Source organism: Populus euphratica, unplaced genomic scaffold (assembly GCF_000495115.2).
Source record: "Populus euphratica unplaced genomic scaffold, PopEup_1.0 scaffold581.1, whole genome shotgun sequence".
NCBI lineage: Eukaryota > Viridiplantae > Streptophyta > Magnoliopsida > Malpighiales > Salicaceae > Populus > Populus euphratica.
Window position 1 is genome coordinate 12,887 of NW_011500458.1, and position 24,079 is coordinate 36,965.

Below are 24,079 nucleotides of genomic sequence, written 5' to 3' on the forward strand. Positions count from 1 at the left end.
AAAATCTCCTTGTAAGATTATAATAATTTAATAAAAAGTAAACAAAATAAGTTATAAATTTTAATTTTTAATCAAATCGATATTAAAAGATAAAATTAAAAAAAACTATTTTACAAAAAAAAATTAACTGGTTTAACCTATAAAACCAAGTTAACCTGTTAAACTTAAGATTTACGTCATAAATGTGTTATAACTAAATATAAAAAAATAAAAAATATTAATTAAAAAACATCAAAGAAAAAGCAAAAAAAAAACATATAACTAAAAGATATGTACCTTTTATTGTGAATTTGCACAGTGCAATCCATAATACAAAGTTTTTTTTGTTATAGTTACAATGTTAAAAGATGAAATTAGAAGAAAAAACACTAATGAAGAAAACAAAAATTTAAATCAACTGAATTAATCTGTCAAATCATGTTAATCCATCACACTTGAGATTTGTGTTATAAAAGTGTGATAATGAAATAGAAATTTTTTTAATATTAATGAACTAAATTAAACAAAAACATTAATGAAAAAGAAAATAATGAAGAAAAAGACAAAAATTCTAAATTAACTAAGTTAACTCGTTAAACTTATGATCCGTGTCATGAAAGCTTAATAACTAAATAAAAAGAAATTTAACACCAGCAAACTAAATAAAAAATAATTCAAAAAGGGAAAAACCTATAAAAAGAAAAAAACTAGTGAAGAAAAAAATTGAATTAATTGGGTTAACTCATCAAATCAGAAATCCGTATTATTAAAATTTGATAACTAAATAGAAAAAAAATTAATATTAACAAACTAAATTAAAAAAAAAATTAAAAAAAGAAGAAAGAGAAAGCATTAGCCTTTTCACCATGGAATGCACTATGCAATCCGCAATAAAAAGTATATATAATAAAAAAATTAATGACATCAGTGATTAGTACTTAAAAGTGCATTTTTATCATGATTTTATATCATCTTTTTGCACTTGAAGTATCAATAACTCCTTAACTAAAATATGTTTTATAATAATGTATCTAATAATATAAGATACCTATAATTTGTGGTAAATGTCTATTTTTAATGCAGGTCTATCACATAAATGAAAGGATTGATTGATGACTTAAAGAACTTAAATTGCATGGATAAAGAGATGGTCAAACTTAGAGAAGAGATGTCGGTGCAATCCAAACCGGAACACTGTTCGGTAATTGGGTTATATCTGGAGCTACAGATCTCAGATTTAGGTCCAATTTATATGGATGGAAAGGTAAGACATAGGCCTACAACTTTCATATGGAGCCCAAGATCTAAAAAGGCCATTATCAAGTCCAAATTGTAGCAACAACAAAAAAGCCCGAATCTGTCTTCCAGCCCGAGCACTGTTCGGTATTTTGGCCATATCTGGAGTTCTAGAAGTCCAAATGAGCTGAAGTTTTTACACAAGAAAGCTGAGACAATTGCCTACAACTTTCATGTTTGCAACTGGCTCCATTTTTGACGTTATCAATGACGTTTTGGGCAGACAAGAGAAGATAAGGATTGTCACCAAGTCAAAAGTTGGCCACCCACTTATCAATTAGTCATCAAATCAATAGTTCCCAATTTTGGCCTATAAAAGGAGGCATTTGCCATGTATTTAGGCATCTTGGTTTCCAGATCAAGATCATGCTCTTCCTTTCTCTCTTTGTATTTTTTGTAATGTTTATGCTTTACTTTCATTAATATCAAGTTTATGCCTTTCATTTCCTTTCATTTACTTAGTTAACTTTTATCTTATTTATGTTCTTATTTTGTTTATCTATTTTGCTTTCTTTCATTATGTCTAGCTAAGTTAATTATGTCAAGGTGAAAAGGTTACACTCATGGTGTGAGAATAAGTATAATGTAAACTTAATATGGACTTTAATGTTTGATACTAACATGTTTTATATTTGTTATCTTGTTCACTCTTTAATACTTTGCTTGTTAAATGACTAATCTTGATTTATGTTGTATAACACTTGGTACAACAAATGCTTGGCACTTTCATAGCCCATAATGTATGGTATAACCGACACCTGAGCTATGAAAGGAACTTGATTTGTTGTTAACATAAGTTATAATCATGAATGCTTGACGAGATTTACAAGTATTAGCATTAATTGAATAAGATGACTAATGTAATCATGTTAACAATATATAATCTGATTGGAACCTCCTTTGTGTGTGGTTTCCAATTCAATAATAAGAGTTTATACTATACTTGTTTGATATACCATTAGTGGAACCTCTAACCTTGACATTTGTTATTATTATTGTTTAACCCTTACATTAATTTTTCATATCCAAGTTCTCATTATTATTATTATTATTATTACTACTATTACTACTACTACTACTACTACTATTAGTATTATTATTATTATTATTATTATTATTAGTATTACTAGTATTATTATTATTATTGCTATTATTGTTATTATTGTTATTATTATTATTGTTGTTGTTATTGTTATTGTTATTGTTGTTGTATTATTGTTATTTATAATTTATACAAATAACCTCCCTGTGGTTCGACCCCGGTCTTGCCGGGTTATTTATTACTTCGACACTCCTGCACTTGGGAGAAGACAACAATCTTTTCGTCGTGTCAATCAGCCTTTTTACCATAAATTGTATACAATATTAAAAGATGAATTTGGAATAAAAAAACTAATGAAGAAAAAAATTGAATCAACTGAGTTAACCGTCAAACCAGATTAACTTGTCAAATCTGGGATCCGTGTCATAAAAGTATGATAATTAAATAGAAAAAATTTAATATTAAGAAACTAAAGTAAAAAAAATTAATTAAAAACAAAGAAACAAAGAAAAAAAAAGAAACTAAAGGCATCAACTTTTTTATTGTGGACTGTATTGTGCAATCTATAATCAAAAACTTAAAAAGAAAAAAAAACAAAAGCATACGCTACGAGTTAATTTTTTTCTTGCATAAAAAATATTTAAATCTAAGAATGCTAGATCTTTCTGCAAATATATACTCAAAAGCCTTAAGTCTAACTACAATGCTTGATCTAAGAGCAATATTTATAATATTAATAATAATATTAAACTTACATGATTCAAGTTTAAGTGAGTTTGACTGTAATATCAAACCCAAGAGCCTTGAATGTGGATCTGATTGTAAAGTTGTGTAATAAAAATATGATAATTAAATAGATTAATTAAAAAGAAAAAAACTAATAAAAAAAAGAGAAAAATCTGAATTAATTGAGTAGCCCTTCAAACCTGGGATTCATGTCATGAAAGTTTGACTAAATAGAAAAAAAATTTGATGGATTAACTCAGAATTAATTGGGTTAACCTGTCAAACTTGGGATATGTTTCATGAAAGTCTGATAATTAAATAGAAAGAAATTTAATATTAATAAATAAAAATAAAAAAAATAAAAAAAAGCAAACAAAAATAATTCTAAGTTAATTTATCAAATTAGGTTAATCCATCAAACCTGAGATCTATGTCATGAAAATCTAATAATTAAATAAAAAATTTAACATTAAAAAATCAATTAAAAAAACAAAGAAAAAAAACCCAAAAGACATAAAAAAACAGTTTTTGAATTAAAATATTAGTATCATGAACCTAAAAAGCATGGGGAAGCTACAGTGCTTTCTCCATAACTTTCAAATCAGATTAATCAGTAAAATTCAAAACTTGTATAATGAAAATATAATAATTAAATAAAAAAATTTAATATTAAAAAAATTAACTAAAAGAAAAAAATAAAAAAAACCTGAAAAACATAAAAAAAAATAGTTATTAAAATTAAAATATTAGTATCATGAAATAAAAGGTGTGGGAAAAGTCACATTCTTTCCCCACAACTGTTAAGAGTATTGAAATTATGCTTGTTTACATATATACATACATCCGAAGTTCACATTTGATTTTCTTCTACTTTTTTTGCATCAGTAACATAAGATTTTGAGGACAAGTTCACATTTGCTAAATTAATTAGAAATAGAATGTAACTTCGCACCAAACTATACCTACCATAAATAATAATTCAACATCATCTTTAAACATCCTTGCAATTTCGTACCCATAGTAATTTTTCATAGCCAAAAATTAAAAGATCGGAAAATATATCGTCGATGATTATGTGTTTTGACCGGAAAGACATTGCTGCCAATGCCAGAGCCTCAAAGCGGACGGCTTCTTCCTTTCTTGGGTTAATCCTTCAGAAGTGAAGCTCATGATACCGTCAAGTTAAGCTCATGATACCGTCAGGTTGATGATGACAGAAGAAGAAAAGGTTTCGTAAGCAAATCCCCACGTGAAATATTTTTTTTCACAGGCGACATTAAGAAGCAAGCAAGCTTTGGCGTCCGAGGAGTGTTTATTAATTAGTAAAATATCTTGGGTATTAAGAGAATAAAGTTGTGGAGTCCATCGCCATTAATGGCCCTAGGTTTGGAATATAATGCATGGAAGGGAACCTATGTGGGTCCATATTCATCATGATCATGAAGTTTCCACGAAATGTCTAACTTTCTTGATTTGAAAAAAAATCAAATCAAGATTTCTAGTTAAGGAAACGGGAGATCTTATTTGCAAATGTTATTGAACATGATCTTGTCTTGTTTATAGAGGCTAATTTAAAACAATTTTGTTTTAATATTTAAAAACAATAATAATCATTTTATTTTATTTTTTAAAATTCAAACTCAAATTGATTAAGTATCTTCAAGTGAACTTCTTTCTAGTGTAATTTAAAACTTAATTCGAGTAATAAATAATCTGATTTATTCTTCAGGGTCAGGCCAAATATATATTTAATAAAAAAGTAAAAGTGTAATTTCCCCATTTTTCTCATGAAAATTTTCATGATTTCCCCTCCACGATGTCATTTCATTGTATAGAATATCAATTTAAGTGGACGGAAAACAATAACAAACCTAAATGGGACTCAATCGTGGATGCTTTTGGATTCAATTGAGAAAATTGAACATTTTTGGATCCATATGTTTTTTTTTTACTATAAAAAAAGGTTGGTGGGGGGGGGGGGGGGGGGGGGTTTCCTTTTCCTACTTTGTGTTTTTTTTTTACTATGAAAAAGGTTGGTGGGGGGGGAGGCTTCCATTCTTCAACTCGTGTCGCGGATGCAACAAGGCATAGTTGAATTCGTAGGCTGACAACATTGGATTGAACAAGAACACATCTTGGGAAAGACAATCAATATGGGCAGCTTGTGTTCTCTAGGTTGGAGGAGAGAGAGTAAAAAAGATGTTGACCACCAGAAGCTTCCAAAATATTAAAATATTTTGGAACCATCGATTTCGTTGTGCTCGTGGCTTTTAAGTATTTGGTAATATTTTAAAAACCAATTCAACATTCCATTCCATGTGTTATTTTCAAAGGATAAGATTTTTAACTTTTCAGAAATCATGATAACGGCTTAAACCCACAACTTTTCCAAGTGTTACGCGAAGAAGCATCGTTATAAGTTATACTATTTTTTATTCTTTATGCTATTCCTAATTACTTTTTATTTCTAAGAGTAATACTGTTTTCAAAAAATTTATTTTTTTATATATTTTAAATTTTTTTGATATGTTAATTTTAAAAATAAAAAAATATTATTTTAATAAATTTAAATATAAAAAACACTTTAAAAAATAACTATAATCATATTTTTGAATGGGTTCATAATTTTATAATTTTATAAGTTTCATATCAAATTTAATATATAAAATTATTTTTTCAAGGATATAGTTTTTTTGGAGCAATTCAAAATAAATATGTTGATGACAAGAATTAATTATATCATTTTATCTTAAATGATAATATAGAAAAAAAAAACCCATTTATATTATCTAAACCAGTGCATTCCAACCAAATACGCAATGGCAATGAGATGGTCTAATTCAATGCTTCCATTTACGTAATATTACCTAAGATTTCTTTAGTTGAAAGTAGACATATTTCTGATTAAAAAGCGTGCTTAACCCATAATCCGAAGCCAAAAGACAAGATATTCCTCGAAGATGGTGTTTTAAGGCACACATATTTTCCAGGGTCTCCATGTTCACTACTTCAAGTCCAGAATTAGGTAGTGGTATCATCTAACCCAACGAACAGCTGCTATTTTTCCTGTACTTTTGAAGATAAATTTGGCGTTATTAATAATGGGAACCCACCTCGTGCTCAATTCCCAAGCTACAATCTCCGAGTCAAATCAGTAGGAGATTTGGAAACTAAGACACCCAAAAACGTTTAGAGCTTGGAAAATGATAAAATCTCAGGACGTAGCTGCTAATGTGATACATGTGAGGGATGGCTCTGCTATCACGACTATCCTACATATGTAGCTTGAAGCAAAAATAACACCTAACAGGTGGAAAAATGGGAATCGAGACGAGTACTCAGAAAGACTAGAAGAAAGTTGCTAGTTCAGAGAAACTTTTGCTACAGACAAACGTGATAAATGCAGGGGGATCAGGGCAGGAGTGTCGAAGGAGAACGGAGAAAACTAATGTGCAAGCCAAGTGTTCAACACAGAGACAACACAACATATAACAACATAATAATAATAATAATAATAATAATGATAATAATAATAAACGAGCAAAGTAAAATCATTATTCACGTAACAATGTAATTATCATTTCACATTTCCAAAGAAAAATCAACGGCCTTGCTATCATAGATAATTTGGTTTTTTTCTCATTATTTATTGGTTATTATTAGATTAATTAGAGATAGATTTATCTTTTTTATTTCTTTAAGCAGAGTGAAAAAATTAAATTACTATTGAAGGGCTTTTTAGACCTTTTACTTTCTACAACATAGTAAAATGATTAAATTATCTTTTAAAGCAAAAATTTCTTTAACTAGTGTTTAAGGATTTTTTTACATTTTTATCCGAGTTTTTTTTTGTTATTGTCAAGTTAAATAAAAATAATTTGTTTAAATAAATTTAAAAAATAATTTTTTAAAAATTAACTGGCATGAACAATACTGGTTAGGCCAACATTTAGAATATCTTTTACTTGAGCAATGTATTTAAATGCAATAACTTATGAGGTAGTATTTGAATTGTATTTGCATCTTTTTATTTTTAGATAAAGCCTGTGGTATATAAAATTTTAGTTTAGCAATGATGATATTTTTTTTTATCTTCTTTATTTTTGTTCCTAACCTTTAAATTTTCAAATTAGTCATTCATTTTGTTCGGCTTTCAGATTTTGTCCCTATCCTTTTAATTATTATTATTATTATTATTATTATTATTTAAAGTGATTTATAAAATTATTTTTTTAATTTCATCATCCTTTAATTTTATTTATTTATTGAATTTCATCCTCATTTTTTATTTATTTATTTTGTTTTAAATCCTTTCTTATTTGAATTTGGATTTTCACTTCATCACTCGATATTTGATTTGATTTTATTTTTATATCAAATTCAATTTTTATTTTTTTATTATTATTTGTTGTACTTTGATAAATTTTTAGATTAAAATATTATTTTTTATTTCATCATTTAATATTAAATTAATTGAAAATTGAGCTTATTGGTTGAATTCAAATATAGGATTTCATGAGTTATGAGTTTAAAAAACTAACCCAGATTTAAAAAATTCGCTCATTTCTTTTAATGCTCATGTTTTTTAAGTTTTATTCTTCTATATTTATTTATTAAATTTTATTTTTAATTCTATTATAACTCCTTAATTTAGTTCTAGATTCAATCCAACTTGACGGTCAATTAATACCTAATCAAGACTCGATTGGAAAAATAATAAAATAAAGAAAAATAATAAAAAAAAGAATTCTAATCTCTAATTTAGTTAACTGATTATGATTGTTTCCATTACTCTAGTTCTAAATTTTACATGTTAATATAATGTGTTGCTATCTGTCTATTTTACTTTCTACGTTTTATTTTATTATTTAACCATTTGATAATATGTTATTATACCTTTAAGCTAAGGTTAGATAGATGTTAAAATGATGGTAGTGTGAAATTATATTTTTAACTTCATCATCATTTAAGCATAATAACTATTTCACTTTTGGCTAGCCAAGTTAAACAAGTTATACTGACTTACTTTAATATTTATTAACATATTTAACAGTTGATTAATTTTATACGATACTCTGGTCAAGTAATTTTATTTTTATTTTAAATATTTTAATCTTTCAAAGGCTTATGGTTAGCTACTGAATTATTGTTTATGATTTTGTGATATCTAATTTTTCCTTAATTGATCTGATCACCCCTTGTCCGCATACATGAATGAAAAATTCTTTATTATTTATGCTTACCATTTCTTTTTTGTATTGTTTCTGCTTGAGTAGAATTTTTATATCAAGATATTACTAAAGAAAATATTCAATAATAAATATTTGAATTAAAATATTTATTCTTCTCGTCTTTTAGTATTTTATTTTATTTTTGTTGACAGGATTTAATTTTCTGCCACCAGACACGAGAAACTGTGGCTGTCACAATGGAAATCTTTCTGTGTTTAGATGAAGTAACTCTACATTGCATTGAAGTGGGACTTCCTTCCTCTCAGAAAATGGCAGCTTCTGTGGATATCACTATTCAATATTGAAATTACAGTAGTTGGGAGCTCTGTAGGTTTATCTTCTACAGATTGAAGTTTTGGTGCCCACTGAAATTAAGAGCCCTAGATTTTGACGGTGATGCAGGATTGGAACCAGGAAGAGAACATGTGGATAAGTTCACCAATTGATTATAAAACAAGTACTAGAAAAAGATAAATCCCAGATATGCGTTTGGAAATGTGGTAACTTTTGCGTTTGGATACTTATTTAGAGTATGTTTCACTTAAAAAATATATTTAAATTAATGTTTTTTAATACTTTTAATATCATAATATTAAAAATAAAAAATAAAAAGATATTTTAATATTTTTAAATTAATTACAAATGAATACTTTAAAATTCTATAAAATAGAACTTTATTTTTTGCTTTTTAAAAGTATTTTTTTAAATAATTTTTTTTTATTTTTTTAAATTAGTGATTTCAGATAATTTTGATAATTTTGATGTGTTAATATAAAAAATAATTTAAAAAAAATAAAAAAAATATTATTTTAATATATTTTTAAACAAAAAATATTTTAAATAATAATTGCAACTATATTCCTAAACAACCTCTAAACTTATATATATAAAAAAAGAAATCTAACTTATAAAGAAATAAAAAAAATTATTTCTTTTTAAAAACAATTGTAGAATTAAATGAAACTAATTAGAAAAAATAATATGGTAGGGCCGAACGTTTTCATCATGCTTGTGGTGGATGAGCCCCTTTCAACATATGATAGGGTCGACCTCTCAGCGTAAGAGGAAGCCATGTTTCTTCCAATTCCAAAGTACTCTTCAGATTTTTGAAAATCAATCTCAATAATTTTATAATCTTTCAAAATATGACTATTAGGGTTACATCCTAGAATTAAATCAAATAAATAGCACTTAAGATCATATTATGCTTACATCCTAGAATTAAAAAAAAATTAAGATGAATGAGGCGACCTCTGCTTCATATTTTAAAATTCACAAAACTTCAAATACACCCTTGCTATATGATTCTCATCTAATTTCAAAGCAATCAATGCTTCAAAACAACTAAAGAGGTGGAAAATTTCGTTGAAAAGAGAAAACCAGTGTGCAAGCTATCAGAATCAGTGAAACTATAGTTAAAACACTCACAGCTTTCTCAAGGTTTCACTCCGGCCCATGAAGCTTAAAATTTTTCCAGAATGAACTTGCATTATCTGCCATCAACACCTGTGAGTGTCACATTATTAATGGAATATTGTTGATGACTTTGATGAAGTAATATCTCTTCATTCAAGTGGTGTCTCCTTTCAGCAAATGGCGGCTGCATTGGAGTTGGAAGATGAGAAATTTCACTATTCAGCATTGAAATGACAGTAGAAGCAGTTGGTCTATCTTCTGGGAACTCTTGAACACACAACAGGCCAACATGTATGCATCTATATATTTCCGCCTGTGAACTCGGATCGGATATTACTGGATCTACTAGAGCTGAAATGTTGCCTTCATTCCATAATTTCCATGCCTGCAAAGCGAAGTAGTAATAGAAATAAGCATGCCGCAGTTTAAATTTTGTCAGAAACGAAAATTCAAGCTTTACATATGACTTATGATGCATTGGGACATACAAATCCTAAGAGACTCAAGGCTTGCTCATTCCCATAGAAACTAGTATTTCTTCTCCCGCTTACAACCTCCAATAATAAAACTCCAATGCTGAAGACATCTGATTTCTCCGAAAATCTACCCTCCATTGCATATTCAGGAGCCATATAGCCACTGCACAACATCATTAATTAAAACATGAGAAAGATTTTTGACCTTGCATGGTTTGAATAGGTAAGCTCAATGCATGTGATGCAGTAAAGGGAGGAACTTGAATATAGATAAAGGGCGATCTTACAAGGTTCCAACTACCCTTCTAGTATTGGCTTGATCTTCATTGCCACCAAATATCCTAGCCATTCCAAAATCTGAGATTTTTGGCTTGAGTTCTTGGTCCAACAAAATGTTGCTTGCCTTCAGATCTCGATGAATAATTCGTAGTCTTGAATCCCTGTGAAGATAAAGGAGACCTCGACAAACTCCCTCAATGATGCTGAATCGTTTTTTCCAATCTAGAGATTCTTGCCTCAGTGGATCTATATATATTCAAGCAAGAAACAAACGAAATCACGAAAAGGTTAAAAAATGAATGATCAAAGAAGGTAATCTGATTCACATGTAATGCAGTTAGCATATAGGAAGGGCAGTAGTTCGAACCAAAAAGAATTGCATCCAAACTGTTGTTCGGCATATACTCGTAGACCAGCGTCTTTTCGTCTCCTTCAACACAGCAACCCAGCAGCCTCACGAGGTTTCGATGCTGAAGTTTAGAGATCACAACAACCTCATTCATAAATTCTGCAAGCCCTTGCCCAGATGCTCTTGACAGTCTTTTCACAGCTATGTCCTGTCCATCTGGCAATTTTCCCTAGACAATCACACCACTTTATATGTAGCTGTTCAATTTCATTAACCATAAACGCCACTAGAGAAACAACATTACCTTGTACACCGGACCAAAACCACCCTGACCGAGCTTATTCGATGCATCAAAGTTGTCTGTTGCGGAAGTCAGCCTCTCTAAGCTGAAAATAGGTAGTTCCTGGAGTTTAACTTGGTCCATGCTGTCTCCAGGCATGTTCCCATCAAAAAAAGTTCGATGTGTTAAGTTCTTATCAGAACGCAACTTCTCACCCCTTTCCTTTCTCGCTGAGTTAGATTCAAGATGCAAGCCTTAGTTGAAATTGCATGTTTTTCAAATCTTTTAGTTCTATTTATTAGCATATTCTTATTACCTCTATGTTTAGACATGAGCCTCCATATCAAAAAAGCACAGATCATGGCCATGCTGATTGTTCCTATAATAGCAGTTAGAATGACAATGACTTTTTGTCTACTGTTTCCATCTGCAAGTCAGATCTCTTTGAATTAACTTAACAGCAAATGACTTCAAATCATTATAAGCTTGCTAGGAAATCAGGCAGATGATAAAGAGATTTACCTAATTCTGAATACTCCAAGCGGATGTAAAGATCAGCCCCATCTGTGGAAAACTCCTGTAGATCAATTAGATCTCCACTCCATGACATACATCCAATACCAGAATAATATGCATAAGCTATGCATGAACAATTTGTCAAGCACTTGTTTCGGCATTCATTTTCATCCGAAGGAGACCATTGAGCAAAGTCCGGCACCTTCATATTACCTAGCTTCAAAAGGCCATCATTCTTTCCTGCAGCTTCACTCCCATTATTTAGTCTCTCACACTGCAATGATTTCCTCCTGACACAACCACTAGTCCAGTTCCCTTTATACCATTCTTCTGGGTTTTTTGGCTGGAACCCTCTTAAACAGTTGCAAATAGGTGATTTCCGTGAATTACAGTTTCCGAAAGGCCCACATTTGCCGTACAATTCACATTCCGATTGTGGAATACTCCATAGAACAGTCCTATCCTCCATGCCATCCTCCCAACGTGTTTCCTCCATTTGCCCTTCTGAAGTCAACACAAAGCTCGACAAGGAGTGATTAGCGTAAGTGAAAGTTAGATAAATAATACCTTCACCATCATCTACTAGATTGAGCCCATAAACAGTTGCAAAATTCATATGAGGAACTCCAATAAAGACCTGACGGCTCCATGGACCACTCCGAAAATATGGATAATTATCCTTCCATATGAACATCTCAGGTATGCCTAGATTATTTAGACCAGCAGTGAAGCTTCCAATGGATGGATCAGTAGGGCTTTTCCACGATGTTATAAGAATCTTCTCACCCGTTCTTTTATTGGCACTTAATTTCATATTGGAAAAGAATGTATCGGAAGGATGTTGGAAGCTCTCCCACTTGATTTCTCCGTTGTTATCTCGCAAAACAAGGTTTCCAGTGTCAGAGAGCTGTGCACTTGAATTTGAAACAGAGTTTGAAACGTTACTTGACCAGAGAATCTCTTGCTGCCCATTCAAAACTACAAGATTTCCATCTTCGGATATGGTCAAAATTCCAGATGAGTCATTGAGAGGTTTGTTTCTATTAGCAACCCATAAGGCAGTCACCACAGGAATTTCATTAAACCAAATTCCTACATACCGATTGGTAGAATTGACAAGGCTGAAAAATCCCAGTTTGTAGATACTGCCGTAAGAGACTATAGCCTCTGGATCCTTGAGGATTTGAGTTGATGTGATGGTATCTATGGCACTGATAATCTCTACACAAAGAGAAGATACTAAGAAGAAGAGCTATTGAAATTTTGACTCTGCCAATTCCCATAACTTCTAATTTCTACTTCATGATGAGCATGAGATGCTTCCTATGAGGCTTATTTATTTACTTTAATTTCTCAATTGGCAGCCATGTTCTTATCCGCGTACTGTCCTTACATGGGTTGATGAATTGACGTTTCTGTCAAAAGTTCAATGTACAAACAGTGTCAGTTTTCGCACAGATTGCATTAATCCTATATCCTTCCCAAATCCATTCAAACTTCCTATATTGGGACTTTTGTAAGAAAGAGGCTGCTCATCACAAAGGCCAAAATAGACCAGGGAGGCCTATTGTTAGTTTCCAACATTAAACAGCGCAAGAAAGTTCTCTCCTTCCACAATTTGTTATATTTAATGTTTTCTATTGTTCTCTCCTGTTGCCATCAAGACATGTGAATATAAGAAGACAAAGCAGGGTCTATCAGTGCCCAACTTGTCTAAAGAGTACAGCAATGTGTCAATTTTCCATCAGCAGTAGATCATGATGCAACTGGAACGTTTCCTGATTCGTGAACAGATGGGGCTCTTAATTTTAGCCTTCTTCCTTAACTTCGATCTCTGCCTCAGTGGGCTGTAGGTCTTTGAAAGAATCCGCTGGAACTAGTGAGCAAAGGGCCTTGCTGCCAGAGCAACTAAACTTTATGAAAAACGAAAGTATTAGCGGGAAGATTGCCCCACTCTTATGCTAGTTAGAAAAAAAACAAAACCTATAACGGAGATCTCATTGAGAATTTGCAGATAATCGGGGGGCTAACATAAGGTTTCCCTTCTGGGTTGTTTTTCTCAAGTTGGAATTCAATTTAGTCCCAGAGCGGGATGCGAAAAAGCACGGTGAAATAACTTGGTTGCTTCCATTGAGTCCATGAAAAACGACACAAAACTGAATTTGATGCCAAGAGTTTTGACCACGTTGACATCAATCTCAATTCCTCCACAGCACTTGTGAAGGACAACCTCATTTCAGTTTTGGTGCATGCATGCACCAAATGTTACATGTAGGTTCCGGAGTGCAAGTGGATGGATTTATGATTATAAAGCCACCTAAATGCATCTTATCCATATTCCACAGCCAGGAGAAGCACATAGTTTCTTTAGATGGTTTTTGAAAGCCCATAAATGTATATCCACTTCAGGTACGACAAACACTTCATGTCCAAAATAAGGTAGTGGCATCTAATCCGACCAACACCTGCCTGTGGAATACATACCTATCTTTCCTAATCTGAAAGCTTTCCAGAACAGTTGATTATAGCCAGCAAATCCATTATAGAACATGGTCTATAAAATCTAGTTGTGAAATTTGAGCACCATCCAAAGGTAGAATCAAAATTTATATATACTCGTTTTTGCGAGTCAAGTTATTTGTCGCAACAAGACAGTTTTCCTATTAACCTTGTTCATAAATCTGCTGCTACATCAGAATACCTCCATGCCCAAATTACAATCTAAAATTTCCAATTTAATTTTTTAGGAGATTTGGGAACTACAATACTCATGAAAAACCTATTAGAACTTCAACATTGAGAAAATCCTGCTAGATGCTAATGTGATACCTGAGGGAGGACTCTGCTATCACTAGTATAATATATAGCATGAAGGGAAAACAACTTAAAGAGGCGGAAAATTTTGAAATGAGTACCGTGTGAAAAATTTGTAGAAAAGAGAAAACCAGTGTGCCAGCTATCGGAATCAATAGAACTATGGTTTAGCACTTGTAGATTTCTCCACGTTTCATTATTAAAGGGGTTCCAATGTTGTCTTTAACTGCCTATCTTTTTGTTTCATATTTCTGATTCTACGTGGATGCCCTATGTTATCTGTAACCTAGAGCATAGATTTAGCTTCTAATTATACATGCGCCTGAATATGATGGAAAGCTAGTAAACAATCATTAAAACCAATCAAAGCACAGTTAGTAACAAGATTGTCTCAGTGGATAAGTAAAATGTTAGGATACTGGCATGCAAACCCGACAAGACAACAGGTAAGGGACAAGATAAAATGAGAAATGACACACACATAAAATACCTTGAACAGCCCATATTACTCTTCGAGAGGCATGTCGGATTTTCGGATTCAGCCTTAATACAGAACAGAAAGAACATTTAACGTTTGCACATTTCAACAATGATAATCCACGATCTAGCAGCATACGTTACAAGAAAAATAATTGAAACAGGAACTTATTATCTGCCATCAACAATTGTGAGTGTCACATTATTACTGGGATATTGTTGATGGCTTTGATGAAGTAATGTCTCTTAACGCAAGTGGCGTTTCCTTTCAGCAAATGGGGGTTGCATTGGAGTTGAAACAGAAGAAATCTCACTATTCAGCATTGAAATGACAGTAAATGCTGTTGGTCTATCTTCTGGAAGCTCTTGAACACGCAGTAGGCCAACATGTACGCATCTAAATATTTCCTTCTGTGAACTTCGATCGGATATTACGGGATCTACTAGAGCTGAAATGTTGCCTTCATTCCATAATTTCCATGCCTGCAAAGCGAAATAGTAATAGAAATAAGCATGTCGCAGTTTAAAATTTGTCGGAAACGAAAATTCAAGCTTTTACATATGACTTATGATGCATTGAGTTGTATGGACATACAAATCCTAAAAGACTCAAGGCTTGCTCATTCCAATAGAAAGTAGCATTTCTTCTACCGCTTACAATCTCTAAAACCCCAAAGCTGAAGACATCTGATTTCTCCGAAAATCTACCCTCCATTGCATATTCATGAGGAGCCCATATAGCCACAGAACAACATCATTAAAACATGAAAAAGATTTTTGAGCTTACAAGGTTTGAATAGGTAAGTTCAATGCATGGGATACAGTGAAAGGCTGGAGTTTGAATAGACAAGGGTTCTTAGGGAGTTCCAACTACTCTTCTGGTCAGAATAGTCGTACTAACATGGAAATGTTAGACTTTGTATATATTATAATTTTAAATCATAGCTGGCAGGGAAGTCACCAACATGTGATTGGCTAATCTTTCCATATTTTAAAATGTCATGTTTATTATATATTAATTTTATGATGAGTATTACCTCATGATATTTCTTATTATGACTACTTGTGAAACTCACTTGTAAAAACAGAAGCCAAACTTGTATATATTACTTATTGTTGTATTATATTATAAATATATATTAAATATTATTTACTCAATGTATTGCTAAATTTACTTTTTTATTATTTATTATTTTCAGGCGTATAACATTATTTTATTAGGTTATTTTTTTTTTGGACTTCTAGAACCAAGTTTTTTTATTATAATTAATGCTATTATGTTATGTCTAGTCAAATGCTCCATATTCGCTGAATCTATATTAAGGATTGTATTAAGATGTTAATACATATTATGAAAGTAATTATGATAGCAAATTTATTATGAAATTAATTATGATAGCAAATGCTACTTAGTCCTCCGATTTACATAGAAAAAAATTTATATGCAAGTTTAGGTTCGTATATGATAAAAAACCTAGATAGAGGACCTTGTTTATCTGCAAGTCATGAATCCAGGGATCATGTCGTGACAAAATCATTGATTGGCTTGTTTCTGTTGGCTACCCATAGTACTTAAGTTGCAACTGATATATTACTGTACCATATTCCGACATATCGTTTGTTGAATTAGCTGGGCTGAAAAATCCAAGCTCGAACTTATTTACGGCAGGTACTCTAGTTTCTGGATCTTTGGCGGGTTGAGAAGAGTGATGGCATCTACTGCATAACCATAAACTGAACAGGAATACGATAGAAACAGAAGAAGAGCTACAGCAACTTCGCAGTTGCCAAGTCCCATAACTTGTAATTGATGAGAATGGATGACTAACAAATGGCTAACTGATAGTTTAGAAAAAGGATGCCATGAACAAGAATATTTCTTTTCCAGTCCTTTTACTTAATTCCAATCAAAATATTGTTTTTCAAAGATAAACTATGTTTAGCAATTAAAAGTAGGAATTTTTTTTATGTTTTTTGTTATTTTCCTTGGATAAAGAATGTTTAACCACACTGTTATATTACATAAGCAGGGTTATGTTTTACTGTAAAATTTTGACCTTGTTATATTAAAATAGTGAAATTTATTCAGGATGAACCTGATCAACTAGCTTGGAAAATAACATTTTTATTTTTCTATGATATTTTCACAAGACATTCACCTGCCTCAGATGATTGACCTGCTCCTGTTAGGTGTTGCCTATCAGCTCTTAAAATTATTGTTTTAGTTGGTCTATTTTGACACTGCCTGCAATATTTACGTGGGTGATGATTAAATTTATACTCTAAAACCATCGAGTGCTATTTACACCAAAGAAGTCTAAAAAGTCAGGTCAAAAGAACTTGCTGTATATCATCACAATGATAATGAGGACTGTTTTTTAAACAAATTTTCAGTGCAATAATAGCATATTTTAGGTACCAATCTAACATAATTGAGCTCATATATTGAATTGTTTTTATTATACATTATGATATAAGACCATAATCTTTAATAGTTATGAACTGTTTCGTAAACAAGCTGCCAAACCCAGCTTTGACGAAGAAACTTGCAGTTTCCTTATTATTGTTAATCTGAATCCTGCTCTCATGACCCTTATACATGGAGATTACAAGCTAAAGATAAGAACAATCGTACTAATCTAAACAATCCTGATAAAGCTAATTGGAAACTAATCTAATTTAGATATAGACATAGTAGAAACCAATTGCACTCCCCTTCAAGCTGGAATTCCCTTGTTCTAATCATTTCTCTTATCTTAACAAAGCTTCCAAAAGACTCTGGGTTGGTGAAAATATCTGCCGCTGACATTACTTTTGTTCAACTGTCTTTTATTTTACATGTTCACGAATAAAATGAAATATACCGATGTGTTTGCTTCTCCCATGTTGTACTGGATTCTTGGCTAGTTTGATTGCTGCCTCGTTATGCACCTATATAGTCATCGTCTTCTGCTGAATGACCCATTGCTGCCAGCAAGTTCTTCAACCAAATAGCACCACAAACTGTGAAGGCGGTGGCAACGTATTCTACCTAACATGTGGACAAAGCTCCAGTGTTTTGTTTTTGCAGGTAAATCAGACCGAGATTCTCTAAATGAAAACACATCTTTTCGTAACGGAGGTACAGAAGCCGTCATTTCGAGCATTTTGTCAACATTCCGAGTTTTCTTATTTTCTTTAATATGGAAGTAGAATACAAATACCACAAAAGTAACTTTCTGATGTCAATCTTACCAAGTCATTCCAAGCAATGTAATGTTATATAACATTTCAGAATGATCAAACAGAAAAGTAAACATGTTCTGACCTCTATCGGCCTTTAAGATCAGAAATTGTCACATTGTTAATGGAATTTATCTTCTGGCTCTGAGGAAAGGACTCTGTACCCGAGGAACTCTGCCTTTCAACAAATGCTGGTTTCTTTGGAGTGGGAAGATCCACAATTTCACTATTTAGCATGGAAATGATAGTTGACACGGCCGGTCTATCTTTCGCCAATTCTTGCACACACAGCAGACAAACATGCATGCATCGGAATATCTCCACCTGAAAACATGGATCTGATATTGTAGGATCGACCAAAGCTGCAATGTCACCTTCATTCCACAGTTTCCAAGCCTGAAAATGTAGATACAATCATACAAGTAAGAGTTTGCAAGTTTAATAGTATCAGAAATTGAAAGGTGCTTTCCAAATGTATCTCAGACAGTGTGGCGGACAGGCATACAAATCCTACAAGACTCAAAGCATGCTCATTGCTATAAAAATGAGCGTTTCTTCTCCCGCTCACGATCTCCAGCAACAAAACTCCAAAGCTAAACACATCTGATTTCTCTGAAAATCTTCCTTCCATTAAATATTCAGGGGACATAAAGCCACTGCATAAGCATAACAGCTTTCTGAGCTCAAATTAGAGAAACAGTCATAGGAGTGAAAAAAAAATAAAAATACTTACATGGTTCCTACAACCCTGGTAGTATTCACTTCATTGCCGCCAGAAATCCTGGCTATTCCAAAGTCTGAAATTTTTGGATTCAGCTCGTGGTCCAATAAGATGTTACTTGGCTTCAGATCTCTATGAATAATTCTTAGTCTAGAATCTCTGTGAAGGTAAAGAAGACCTCGACAAATTCCATTAATAATGTGGAAGCGCCTTTTCCAATCTAGTTGTCCTTTCCTGAGTGCATCTAAACAGATTGTATCCAGAAAACATCATGAGAAAACAAGGGCAAATGAAAATGAGTCAAGAAAAGTAGCGATCTGCTTCTCCTGCTTGAAACTTATGATCTATGAAATTGAAAATGAGTCAATAAAAGTAGTAGCTTAACAAAAAAGAGCTGTAGCCCTAACCAAAGAGAAATGCATCCAAGCTTGTATTCGGCATGTACTCATAAACCAACATCATCTCTTCTCCTTCAACACAGCAACCAAGAAGTCTCACAAGATTCCTGTGTTGGAGTTTAGAAATCACCGCGACTTCATTCATAAACTCTTCGAGCCCTTGACCAGATGTTCTAGAAAGTCTTTTCACAGCTATTTCCTGTCCATCTGGCAATTTTCCCTGCAATGTCATATCAAACTGATAAATACCTATTTGCTCTAAATAACTGTAAAGAACCTTTAGTTGAGAAGAGTTACGCTGTATACTGCACCAAAGCCGCCCTGCCCAAGCTTCATGGATATGTCAAAGTTGTTTGTAGCGGTTTCAAGAATTTGTAATTTGAAGAATGGTTCAAGTTTAGCTTCCCTGATGTTTTCGGGCAAGTTTCCATCAAAAACTGTTTCTTGAGCTTCTGACGATAAGGTCTCCGCACTTATCAAATTCCTTTCTGAATTGAAGTGGAAGTATCGTTATTATTAGAGAATTGTTTTCTTCTTTTCTTGTAAAAATGGTTAAGTTTAGAAGTCCAGTAAGCTAATACGACGTAGCATATTACCTCTATGTGTAGCCATCCACTTCCAAGAAAAAAACACACAGATGCAGATAGCTATGGCTCCTACAATCACTGACATACTGATGATTACTTTCATGTTTCTCTTGTTATCTGCAACTAAAAAATTGTACTGATGGTTATTTAAGAAAAGTATAATGGAAATATGAAAAAACTTATCAATATTTTCTCTTCCTGATACAGAACTCGATGTATCTACACTAGTTATGCACATCTGATAAACGAAACACTAGTGAAAGGAAATCAGAAAATATTATTATTATTACCAAGTTCTGTATACGCCAGGCGAATGTTGAGATCTGTCCCTCCTTCAGAGAACTTTTGTATATCAATCAAGTTTCCTGTCCATAACATACAGCCAAAACCATTATAATATGAATAAGCGACACAAGAACAATTCCTCAAGCACTCATCTTTGCATTCTTGTTCGGAGGACGGATATGACCAGTACTCGGCAAAGGTTGGCACCTTCATCATCTCTAGCTTCATAAACCCATCTTTTCCCACTTCACTACCATTTTGTATTCCATCACACTGCAAAGATGTCATCCTAACACATCCGCTAGTCCAAATTCCTCTGTTCCATTCATCTTTATTTTTTGCAACAAACCCTTTTAAACATGTGCAGATAGGTGAATTCTGTGCATCGCAGCTTCCAAATGGCCCGCACTTGCCATAAATATCACACTCAGTTGATGGAGCTTCCCAGGTATACTCCCAACCTCCCTTCTCATAATCCCAGTATTGTTCTATAAATTTTCCATTATAAGTCAAAACATACGTTGCACGGATAACTGGGTCTTGAATTAAACTAAGAGTGAAAGTGCCATCTGCTTCTTCTTGTACACTAAATCCTTTTAAATACACAGAAGAATACATTCCTGGTATTCCAATAAAATTCTGACCACCCCATGGACCACTACGCCAAAATGGACGACCATTGTACCAGATGAAGAACTCAGGAATTCCTAATGGGTTGAGACCAGCAGAGAAATTTCCAACAGAAGGATCAGATGAGCTTTTACATGACCTTAGCAGTGTCTTTTTCCCAGTTCTTGCGTTAGAACTAAGTGTCATCTTTGGTATGTAAGTATCCATAGGCTGCTGGAAACTTTGCCATACAAGGTTTCCATTCGGTCCAGCTTTCAAAACAAGGTTTCCATCATCAGTAAGCTGTGCAGTTGTCTGATAGAGCCCAATTGAAACATTTGACGACCACAGAACCTCTTCCTGACCATTCAAAACCACAAGATTTCCATCTTCAGATATTGTCATCATCCCAGAAGAATCGTTGATTGGGTTGTTTCTGTTGGCCACCCAGAGTACTTGAGTTTCTGCTGATATATTACAATACCATATTCCGACAAATCGATATGTTGAATTAACTGGGCTGAAAAATCCCAGTTCGAACTTATTGTCGGCAGAGACTATAGCTTCTGGATCTTTGATGGGTTGAGAAGGAGTAATGGTATCTCCTGCTTCACCATAAACTGAACAGGAACACGATAGAAACAGAAGAACAGCTACTGCAACTTCGCAGTTGCCGAGTCCCATACTTGTTATTGATGAGAATGGAAGACTAACAAATGACTTCATGACTGTTCAGAGAAAGAATTCCATGAAGAAGAATATCTCTCTTCATGTTCTTTTTGTTCCCAGTCATGAGGTTATATTTCAAATAGAAACTCAGTTAAGCAATCAAAAGTCATAAATTTTTACGTTATCTGTAAATTTCCATCTATAAAGAAAGTGCTAAAATAGTGATATTTCATCAGGATGGACCTGGTCGACTAGCTTGCGAGATCGATAGCATTTTTATTTTTATAGGATATTATCACAATACATACACTTGACTCACCTTCATTGACATGTTCCTGGTAGGCACTATCAAGAAGCTCTTGACATTCTTATTTGAAAGTAGCTTTATTCGCACTTGGTCTATTTTGAATTTGCCTGCAATATTTATGTTTCTAAGAAAGAGGCAATTTATACTGAAGAAGTCTGAAGAGCCTGTCCGGTCTAAAGACGTTGCTGTATCATCACATTGATAATGCATCACCATGATATAATATTTTAGGTGCCAAGCTTATATATGGCGTAGTTGAAATCTTTTTATTCGACCTTATGTGGCCCTACAGACTTCAGCCAGTTATTGTAGCAATCTTTGGACTTTTTTTCCTCCATCAAAAGCTAAAAAACCTTTGACGTCTTTGAAAACAGCCCTTCCCATAAATATTCAAGGGACATGTAAACCACTCCATAAGAAAAATTGTTTCTTAGCTCAAACCTTTGATACTTCAATACAGTAGAAAATAGGAAAGAAAAGTCTACTCAATAGCATTCTCTTGATCTTCTCTGCCACCAGAGATCTTGGTCGTCCCATGTCTGAAATTTTTGGATTCATCCAGTCTTGCAACAAGATGTTACATGGCTTCAGATCTCTATGAATAATCCTTCGTCTAGAATCTCTATGAAGTAAAGAGGACCCTGTTAGGTTGGTTGCCATTAATATGCAACAACCATTTGCTATTGCACCAACCATGTGCACTCATCCAAGATGTCAAAGGTTGGCAGCCACCATTGTTGAAGAAGAGTTGGAGTTGGCAGCCACCTTTGTTGAAGAAAAGCCTCCATGAATGCCTATAAATAGAGGCATATGCAAGAGAGCAAAATGAGTGAAGAGAATTATGAAAATGTGAAGAGAGTAGAGAGGAAGAGAGAGCTGCAATGGCAGCAGCCTTGCTGCCATTGCAGCAGCTGCAAGTGCAGCAAAGAGAGTTGAGAGTTGAGTATGAGAGGGTGTAATCCTCCTCCTCCATGTATTTGTTTTGTATTCTTTCTCTATCTCTAAATATATTGACTTCTCCCGTGGATGTAGGCGGTTGTGCCGAACCACGTTAAATATTGTGTCAGTGTGCTTGGCTCTCCTATGAGCAAGTATCAGAACATCACCGGTCGAAATTCCCAATAGACCTCGACAAATTATTTGGACTCTGTAGAAGCGCCTTTTCCAATCATATTGTTCTAAACTTTTGATCTACATAGATTGTTCCCAGAAAAAATGAAAACTAAATGGAAATTGTCGCCACCTTAGCATGTGACCGGCACACACCAACAAAAAATTTAAAAACACTAACAAAATATTCCGTCGGCGAGCAAACACCATTTCCTTAGCCATTTACATCATCGATGGATTTCCAGATGTAAAGACATCATCAAAAAAAAGTTTTATCAGGGATTTACTATTCGTGGGCATTTTCGATAATTTGTAATGCCGGCAGAAATGCCAACGGAATACTGGCATCAAAAACATAAAATGTACCAGCTAATTTTCGTCAGCCATTATATGTTTCCTAAAAAATGTCATTTATAATTAAAAAAATTATAAAAATCACAAGAATTAAAAAAAAAATTACAATGAACACGTCAGCTCTTCTATCTACAAACTTCTTCACTCCTTTCTCCCCATCTACCTTTATTATATAAGTTTCCTCATGTAACTTCATCAGGCTCACACCCAAAAAGTTGTTCCACCAAAAAAGAATTGTAAGAAAATCTAAACATATAAAAAATCAATTAAAAATTAAAAAAAATAATTTAAAAACCATATTAGGGGATTTGCATTGTTGATAAATAAAAGCGATCCATCAATATACTTGCTCACAAGATCATGTCTTTCTTTGTTTCAGTTTTGCAACTTGGATTGTGATTGCCTTTTAAATTCTTTTGATGCCATAATATTTTGAAACTTCACCTAATTATTCTTTGTGACATGACTCAATTTATACTTTTTCCATACCTCGACATCATAAATGTTAACATGGGTTTTTCTATATTTGTGGGCATTATATAATAAATCAAGAAACACATTGTAAAAATATTTGTTAAATATATATGAGATTTGAAAATTTAAGATTATAATTTCAAATATAAAATTTGTCAATTGTTTGACACTTGTCTAATTATGATATGTTTTTCCTACACTTTCCCAACCAGCTTCACATTTTCCCTTTTCCAATAAGATTTTGTTTGCCTTATCATTTCATACATTATTATGGGGATCTTTTCTATTGTATATCACAACATTCAAAATTATTTTCATACATAAGTTCAAAAATATGGATGTGAAATCTAACTTAAACGAGTTTAATTCATCTAAATTTAATAAAATTTCAGAGAGCTTCCTCTATATAAAACCTTACCTAAAATTTCTTCCTACTAACCATATATTGTAATGACCCTAAAT

General features: G+C 32.7%; 1 protein-coding gene across 1 annotated transcript in view; it reads right to left on the reverse strand.

Annotated features, from left to right (window-relative positions):
• Nucleotides 1–9,495: 9,495 nt before the first annotated feature.
• LOC105114808 (uncharacterized) overlaps nucleotides 9,496–24,079 on the reverse strand; it is a 107,126-nt gene continuing 92,542 nt past the window's right edge. Inside the window, 19 exon segments of the mRNA XM_011011501.1 lie at nucleotides 9,496–10,075; nucleotides 10,179–10,329; nucleotides 10,454–10,691; nucleotides 10,813–11,023; nucleotides 11,099–11,304; nucleotides 11,391–11,504; nucleotides 11,597–12,804; nucleotides 12,806–12,885; nucleotides 13,030–13,118; nucleotides 14,895–14,947; nucleotides 15,168–15,364; nucleotides 15,477–15,585; nucleotides 16,546–16,615; nucleotides 18,199–18,499; nucleotides 18,609–18,759; nucleotides 18,837–19,068; nucleotides 19,232–19,442; nucleotides 19,520–19,710; nucleotides 19,819–19,926. Coding sequence (XP_011009803.1) covers nucleotides 9,764–10,075; nucleotides 10,179–10,329; nucleotides 10,454–10,691; nucleotides 10,813–11,023; nucleotides 11,099–11,304; nucleotides 11,391–11,504; nucleotides 11,597–12,804; nucleotides 12,806–12,885; nucleotides 13,030–13,118; nucleotides 14,895–14,947; nucleotides 15,168–15,364; nucleotides 15,477–15,585; nucleotides 16,546–16,615; nucleotides 18,199–18,499; nucleotides 18,609–18,759; nucleotides 18,837–19,068; nucleotides 19,232–19,442; nucleotides 19,520–19,710; nucleotides 19,819–19,926 — 4,232 coding nt within the window. The 3' untranslated portion in view covers nucleotides 9,496–9,763.